Raw genomic sequence first — 9,084 nt, 5'->3', positions numbered from 1 at the left:
ATAGTAAAATATTGCATCTGGTCTTTTCTTCTTGAGATTTCAGAACATTAGTTTTTTTACGGGGTGAGGTTGTTAACCTCACACCCAACCCCGAGCCTTTAGGGCAGGGGTGGCGAACCTTTATGCACCAACGTGCCATTTTCTCTAAAAAATTGCATAATGAGATCATAGACGTGCCGTCAAATAATTTTAACTTCGTGATTATTGGGAAAATAATAATACTAAATACTATCAACACAAAGCTCTTTATTTACATTGAAAAAAATAAACATTTTGCAATGTCTCAGTTATACACGCAATTCAACTTAAAGTTACATTAGGTTGTAAGATGTTAATTTAAGCAGGACTGTTGATTTTTTTACTAGTTATTTATTGTTAGCTTGTTTTTTACTGTTATTAATTGTTTTTTTAATTTTTTACTAATAATTGTTTATTTTTTTGTTTGTTTTTGTGAATTTTAATTTAATTGTTACATATGCTTCATAGCGTAATAACATTTGTGTAATAAAAATTCATAGTGCAACAACAATTGTGATCGGTGGAGTGCCCAAAATATTGTGTCGCGTGCCATAAATGGCACGCGTGCCATTGGTTCGCCATCCCTGCTTTAGGGTGTTTGACGCGTCTGGCTTGCGTATCCCAATCAGGAGCTCCGACCGTCATATCTCTCAGGATAGTCCACGATAAAGTGGAAACACCTTCGTTGATCCTGAAAATCCAGTTAAGAAATTACCTTCACGACACCAAAGGAAAAAAGAGGAAAACCTACAACAAGATGATGGGATATGGTAGAGAAATGGTTGAAGGACTTCGGAATTATTAGATGGAGAAATATAACATCGAATAAATCTAGATGGGGTAAGCTGACTGAGATGGTTTTTACCGGTAACCGGCTGTAGTGCCTAAGAAGAAGAAGAAAAAAAATATTGCATTAATGAATCAGTAACTATGGTCGGCGGGAGCATAAATCGCATCAACCTGCCACCAATGGGATTCGAAACGGGGTCACCTTATTGAGAGGCGGACAATAACAAATACTGTCAAATACCCATGAGAGCGATCAGACCCACCACCTTTACGAATTTAGTATGATGCTCTAACAAACTGAGCTAATGGGCTGGTTGTTATAAATAAAATATATATTTACTTACATCAACCAGTTGTAATAAAATATATGCAACAATAAAATATCTATGATAAAATATATATTTTTTAAAATTAGGTTTATATCTTTTAATAAATATATTTTATTTGTATCATGTTTCATATGTTTTAATATCCGCTGTGTTCCTATGTGAGTTTGGGCAAAAATGCTAACTAACTGTGAAAGAAAGGTTGAGAAAAATACTGGCTTTTTTTTTAAAAATTTATTTATTTATTTTTATTTTTAGTTATGGTGCAAAGAATGTGTAGTGTAAACACAACATTTTCAGAGAATAGAGTTGAAAAATATTTGCGGAAGAATAACAGTATTAAGAATTGCATACATCTAGATTTTTCGAAAGTGAATGCATAATGGATTACCGGAACTAGGAAGCAGCGTTTGTGCAATAAAAATAGATATAAGAGTGATTTTTCTTTTTTTCATTCCATGATGTGCTAGGAACATTGTCACGCACTATCCAGGGTGTCAAAAAAGTTTGAAAAGGGGCAATTATCTCGAGAATAACGAACACATCGTAATAAAAACCTAACGTTACATACGTCAAATAATTTCAAAAGATGCAATGATACCAAACTCGGCCACCTACCCCACAACCTGAGATTGAATGAAGCTCATAGGGAATGGGGAATCAAGTTTGGTGTCCCAAGATAAGTTTATCAGTATATAAAGCGTATTTATTTTTTATCTAATGCACTATTATATTTTCTGACATAAATTTCTTGAGATATCTCTTTCTTAAACACTTTGCACTACATTTTCATTTTGCAATGACGACGCCATCAGAAAACCAAAATGCAAAAGCCTGTGAATAAAAGTTCTAACTGCCTATTATTATTATTATTTTATTTTTGCTTATTTATTTATTATTTTTTCTCTTTTAGGAAGAATACAGATCTACAATAAGCCTCACCCAAAAGGGTTAAGTGGGAATCGAGTTTGGTATCATTGAATGCCGATTAGGAAAATATTTAACACTAAATGATATTGTATATTAAGATTCTGTATTTTAACAGGACTTGACCGGTTCCACTCCTTTTTGGACACCCTGTGCAAACCTAAATATTTTTTTATATGTTAATTTTGCCCTAAACATAATTAAATACAATAAACTGCCAATTTATTCAATAATTGTGTGGCATTGGTGCTCATCTTCGAAGACTTCGAATTTAGTAGCCAATTGGTAATCAAAACAATTTCTGAGTCACACGTACAGTGCGCAAATAAAAACAGAACACCTAAATAACTTTTGATCTAGTGATCGGATTTTCACTTACCAAGACTTAATCTTAACATTTCTAGGTCCCGCCGTGGACTAATCGTAAAGTTCTCAGTAGAACACCATAGTCAAGTATCACTGGCTGCTGTCAGTAAGCGTGTGGGTGACGGCTTTGATCAACCTGCGTAGGGACCGAGGATGCGCGGTACCGGTCGTCGTTAAACTGTTGTACCGCAAAGTTCTCGACTTCGCGCTTAGGTCCTTTGGCTACTAAAGCATGAGAGCCATCCCTTCTGCAGAGGATCGAAATTGCTATGGCATGTTTTCGGTTCATCCTCAAGGATGTTTCCCAGACCGTCGCCAATAGCCCATTGTGCAGCTCTAGTGCATCGTAAATAAAGTACTTACTTACTTACAATGTTTCGCGCGATAAGCCTAAAATATTGTAATTACAAATGAAAATAGAGAGTTCGATATTAACCAGAATTCAAACCCATATTTTTCAACGCAAACAGTAAGTTATAAGGCTATAATTAAGAGCTTTGAAGCTCTACTGAATTCGGGGTACGAACCTGCAACCTTTTTTGATACAGTCTGCGGAATGTATCAAAAAAGCAATTTGTAATGAATATGAATCTTCGATAACTCTGGCCCACGAACCTACGACCTTTTGTGTCATACATCATGATCTCAGTCTCTCGGCTACTCCAAACTCCTAAAACGTCTCTATTTTCAAGTAAGAAAGAACTAGAACTGAAGTGAAATAAATGTATATATAAAGGGCGTACCGGACTTTTTCGGTACTTTTACTGTAACTTCAGGTCTGCTGTTAGACTTTCTTTAGGTAAGTAAGTGATAATACTTTTAGTTAGTTTATTTTTTTTGAGATAAGGATTAAATAAAACTGATTTTAATTCATGCTATTTAGAAATAATTAATTAGTAGTTTGATGAAAGTTTAGAAAAAAATTCATTTAACCGAATTTACTGTTTCAAAAATTAATTGCCAAATTGCTACGTATAATTATTAATATATATGTATATATATGGTTAAAAAATAAACTATGTAAATGTTTGTAATTTGTAAACAAAAAATATTTTAAATATTTAAAATCGGATTGCAGCAGTATGTCAAGACTTTTAATGAATTTATGTTAAAATCTTCAATTTTAAGACAAACTAAATTCAAACTCAAATCTTGTCAAATATGATTAACATTGTTTTGGTATTTTTTATTATAGTTGAATTAAAGAATTTCTAAAAATAAAATAAACTATGATTTTGAGGAATTTTTACGAACTTTTTGTAAAGTTTCATGAATTTTACTTTATTTAGCGAAGTTTAAAAGTAAGATGTCAATGCAAGTTTTAATAAAAAAATTAATAACGAAATTTTCTTCAATGTAATATTGAAACGACACAAGTTGTTTTGTTTGATTTTGCTAGTGAGTTTATTTGAATCATTAGTTTATTAAATTTAATATAGATTATACAAAAAATTATTTCTAATAAAGTTTAGTTACGTTAATAAAGTTTATAAAGATATATAACCTCTTGATTCTAGTGTCACCATTAAAACATTAAAAATTATCTTGTATTCCTGAAATCATAATAAAAAATAAATAAAATCTAATGAGTTTTAGCATTTGTTTACTGTTTTCTGCAATGTTGTAAATGTAAAAATTTTTGATTGTAGAATGTTATGACTTCTTAATATGATTTTAAAATTCATAACTAAACATATTAGTGTAGGAAACATTAGATATTTAGAAATACTTTTTAAAACTAATGCAAGTTTGTTTCTGCTGATCACTAAAAATATTTGATTTTATTTATCGATCTTTGGGAGTGTATGGGCATTAGCGTTCTTTATACTAAAGATTCCAGACAATGGTTTTAAAATCAGTGTCTATAACGCATACCAAAAAGTTAAATTGTTACAAGCAAATGGTTTAAATTGAGAAGTTTGAAAAATTTAAGTTTGCACTTTTATATTGATTTAGTTTTTAAAAAAATGACTTTATTAATGAGTTTCATTAAATTTTTACAAAAATTTAGTCATTTTAAAATGTGATCTTTTACCACTTAATTTGAAATTTTTCAACATTTTACCGGCAGCAACGTTTGTAAAAGTTTGACTTTCGTTTTTAACCGCTTCTCTAATCAGTTTTTTTGAAGAATGCAAAAAATCAACTTATTTTTATTTCATTAATAAATAGAAGGAACTAAAAGAAGACGTAATACACAAGTTTTATGCTGAAATTAAAAAAAACTTTGTATGTGTAAAAAAAACATTTAATTTACAAATCATATTTTGAAAATATTTCACACTATCTCTGGTTTTCTCGGGCAAATGAAAAAAAATTAAATATTAGACTTTGTATGATAGTTTTTAAAACAAGGATCAGCACAGTGATTCGCGTTAAGGTTTAAAGTGCTATTTATAATTCAACTGAAAATTTAGTGAAAATTAGCTATTTGATTAGGTTCTCTACCTTTTACACTTAAGGCTTGTCATTGCATTTGGTATACGCTAGCAGTCCGCAATAAAATCTACAAATGAAATAAATTTTTCGCTTCATGTATCATATATATTTCGTTCTGTACATTATCGGTCTTGTACGTCAAACTCTAATTCTCGCCATATGAGTTAACTAAAATTTAAGCAGAGTATTTTTAATCTTCAATTGAAAGTTCATTAAAATTTTCTTTTAGCACTTAAAAAACGTAATAAGATTTAAAAAATTTTAACCCAGTGTTTTTTTTTCTTCTCTACTGCGCTAAATTGAACCACGTTTTCGTTTAAGTTGTAATTAAGTTTAAAGAGTCTGATAATATTGTTCAGTTTAACATAGTATTAAAATTTCGGAAAATATAAAGGATTTGTTTGCAATTCAGATAGCTTAATGAGCTTTTTTTCTGAAAGATTGCCGCTATCGGCAAAATTGCACAACTTTACAATCTCCGCAAACGTTGAGAAGATGATTTTGTGGCAGGGAACTTAAGGATAGAGGATTATTTCGAATATCCTGATCCAGACATCTCTGGTATATTATCTTATGTGCTCTGTCCTTTAATCTAAGTAATTCCAGCCCAGGGGACCACCAGGAGTTGACCCTATCAATTCTCAATTGGAAGGCCAGCTTTTTATACTTCCATGACCCGTTGACAAAAGGATTCAGCATTTTGACATCCTTAATTTTGTCAACATTCTACTTGGTAGTAATTTTCCTTAAGTCTTAAATCCAAATAATTTTATGGCTTATAATTGATATTTAGTTGTTGTCTGCCAGTAATTCCCTCAGCATTCCGCCATGAAGGACTAATCTTGCTAATATTAGTTCATAGTCGGAGAGAGTCTCGTGGTCATGAAATCTGTAATCTTTAAGCAAGTTAGAATTCTTCCCTGTGTCTATCCAGCTTTGTTCCAACTTTCAATTATAGGTTTAACACACTTTTATAAGAAATTTTAGATTATACAACGTATATTCCTTCATTTAAACGCGCATCCTGAAATCTTGAGTAATTTTACCTATTTTTTCGTCAGCTTAGTTTATAATACTGTTTGATTTAATTAAAATGTTACAATCTACTCCCAACTCTTTTTTTTAATGAAATTTATTCCATCAATCCAATACGTGATCGAACTACAAAGATATTAGGCCCGAATTTTCCTGTTAATTTTTGCCAAATGACTAATAGCCCGATATATCTCAAATAGCATACTGACCTTGGCTTAGACCTATTGCCTTAAGAATATTTTGTGTAATATTAAAGATTTTTGTTGTGAAAATAAAATTTCACTTACAAATTTTCCACGACAAATTAATATATAATGAATAATCATTTCAATACTAAGCAATTTAAAATAGCTTTTCTGTCATGAAGATAAATTGACCTCTGCCAAGGATAAAATAAACTTCCCTGTTTAAAAATACATCTTAAAATCACTTAAAATTTTTTGAAGTGAAATTAATGGATTTTAATAATTCGAATGTTGTGGAATTTTTTGTTTCTTAGAATTGCTTATATCTGCTTTAAAATCGTGCTAATTCGATTCTCTTTGTAGCATTTTGGCATACCAGAGGCATGGATGTGGGTCAAGAAAGCTATTCGTCAGAGGGACTGGTAGAAAGCTCTCAGCCACCAGTAATTAAAATAACTTTTGCCCCATCGGAACGCGAAATGATACCCGAAGAAACCGCGGAAAAAGAAATTAGTCTTGGAGAAAGCGAATCGGGCAACACTGCGAACCCTGGAGAAAGCAAATCGGGTGATTCTACAGACTATGGAAAAAGCAAATCAGGCAAAACCGCTCTCTCCGGCGGAAACAAATCAGGCACCACGATCGACCTTGGAAAGAAAAAATCGGGGGCCACTGCTGACCCTGGAGAGAGTAAATCAGACGCCACTGCCGACCCTATAGAAAGTAAATCAAGTGTCACTGTCTGTTCTTTAGAAAGAGAATCGAGCGTCAATGTCGAACCTGCAGAAAGCGAACCGAAAGTTACTGTGAAAAGAAAGAGATCAAAGAAATCAAAAAAATCAAAAGAAATCAAAGCAGACGCCACTGCTGACCCCAAGGAGATCAAAGCAGACGCCACTGCTGATCCCAAGGAGATCAAAACAGACGCCACTGCTGACCCCAAGGAGATCGAAACAGACGCCACTGCTGACCCCAAGGAGATCAAAACAGACGCCACTGCTGACCCCAAGGAGATCAAAACAGACGCCACTGCTGACCCCAAGGAGATCAAAACAGACGCCACTGCTGACCCCAAGGAGATCAAAACAGACGCCACTGCTGACCCCAAGGAGATCAAAACAGACGCCACTGCTGACCCCAAGGAGATCAAAACAGACGCCACTGCTGACCCCAAGGAGATCAAAACAGACGCCACTGCTGACCCCAAGGAGATCAAAACAGACGCCACTGCTGACCCCAAGGAGATCAAAACAGACGCCACTGCTGACCCCAAGGAGATCAAAACAGACGCCACTGCTGACCCCAAGGAGATCAAAACAGACGCCACTGCTGACCCCAAGGAGATCAAAACAGACGCCACTGCTGACCCCAAGGAGATCAAAACAGACGCCACTGCTGACCCCAAGGAGATCAAAACAGACGCCACTGCTGACCCCAAGGAGATCAAAACAGACGCCACTGCTGACCCCAAGGAGATCAAAACAGACGCCACTGCTGACCCCAAGGAGATCAAAACAGACGCCACTGCTGACCCCAAGGAGATCAAAACAGACGCCACTGCTGACCCCAAGGAGATCAAAACAGACGCCACTGCTGACCCCAAGGAGATCAAAACAGACGCCACTGCTGACCCCAAGGAGATCAAAACAGACGCCACTGCTGACCCCAAGGAGATCAAAACAGACGCCACTGCTGACCCCAAGGAGATCAAAACAGACGCCACTGCTGACCCCAAGGAGATCAAAACAGACGCCACTGCTGACCCCAAGGAGGTCAAAACAGACGCCACTGCTGACCCCAAGGAGGTCAAAACAGACGCCACTGCTGACCCCAAGGAGGTCAAAACAGACGCCACTGCTGACCCCAAGGAGATCAAAACAGACGCCACTGCTGACCCCAAGGAGGTCAAAAATGCAGACCATGATGAAAACAAAATAAGAATCAAGGCCACCCTGGAACAAAACAAATCTGGCGCCACTACCGATCCTGGAGAGAGCGAATCTAGTATCAATGCCGATCCTACAGAAAGCAAATCAGTCGCCTCTGATGACCCAGGTGTGAGCAAATCAGTCGCCACTTCCGACCCTGAAGAGAAATCAGACGCAACTGTCTACCCTGGAGTAAGTAAATCGAGTGCTATTACTGACCCTTTAGAGAACAAATTGGTTACCACCACCGATTCTGGAGAAATCAAATTAGGCTCCATTGGGGATCCTGGAGAGAGTGCGTTTGGTACTATTTCCAACTCTGTAGAAAGCAAATCAGGCGCCACGGCTGACATTGAAGAACGCAAGTCACGCGCCCTTCCTGACCTGTTAGGAAGCAAATCTGGTGAGACCCCCGATCTTTTAGAAAGCAAATCGGAGGATACTGCGAACCCTGGAGAAAGCATATCAGAAGCCAGTGTTGATGCGAATGCAGGTGAAGGTGAGGTTCGTGCGAATGCAGATGAAGGTGAGGTCCATGCTGGTGCGAAAGCAGATGAAGGTGAGGTCCATGCTGGTGCGAATGCAGATGAAGGTGAGGTCCATGCTGGTGCGAATGCAGATGAAGGTGAGGTCAATGCTGGTGCGAATGAAGACGAAGGTGTGGCGAATGCTGATGAGAATGAACACCGTGAGGGCAATGTTAATCCCGATAATTTTCAAGAAGTGGCAGTTACAGATCAAGTAGATGGCTCAACCATTCGGAGATTCTGGCCAGTGCGGTTGATTCGCTATGTTTCAGAGAAATTCGTTCAAGCATGCGTGATTTTTTTGACAATAATTCTTTCTCTATTCATTTATTATCTAGATGAGGACTCCAGTCGATCGTCAGATAATTGAAATTTTATGTTTTTCCTGTTTCAGGAGAAATGTTTTCAAGTGTTTTCAATGTTTTCATTGGCCTTGTACTTTTAAATTTGTCAATAAAATTAAGGATTTGTTTTTCATTTTTACCATTGCATATCTTTAATTTTAATAAATAGTTTGAATTAAACAGTTTTATTTAACGCGTTG

At 35.8% G+C, this 9,084-nt stretch overlaps 1 protein-coding gene across 2 annotated transcripts; it reads left to right on the top strand.

The window, feature by feature from the left end:
• Positions 1-3,085: 3,085 nt before the first annotated feature.
• LOC107448098 (uncharacterized) lies at positions 3,086-9,017 on the top strand. 2 transcript variants are annotated; one of them, XM_016063192.4, is made up of 2 exons: positions 3,086-3,225; positions 6,449-9,017. In XM_016063192.4, exon 2 carries the CDS (start codon positions 6,469-6,471, stop codon positions 8,908-8,910), a length of 2,442 nt encoding a protein of 813 aa, XP_015918678.3. In that variant the 5' UTR covers positions 3,086-3,225; positions 6,449-6,468; the 3' UTR covers positions 8,911-9,017. The 2 variants fall into 2 exon arrangements, with proteins under 2 accessions (XP_015918678.3, XP_015918679.3); XM_016063193.4 differs by having other exon boundaries at positions 3,129-3,229.
• The last annotated feature ends 67 nt before the right edge of the window (positions 9,018-9,084 follow it).

This window comes from Parasteatoda tepidariorum, chromosome 10 (assembly GCF_982258835.1).
Source record: "Parasteatoda tepidariorum strain Cologne lab strain chromosome 10, Ptep-v5.0, whole genome shotgun sequence".
Taxonomy (NCBI): Eukaryota; Metazoa; Arthropoda; class Arachnida; order Araneae; family Theridiidae; genus Parasteatoda; species Parasteatoda tepidariorum.
Note: the sequence above shows the minus strand (reverse complement) of the source record. Positions and strands in the feature narration are given on the sequence as shown.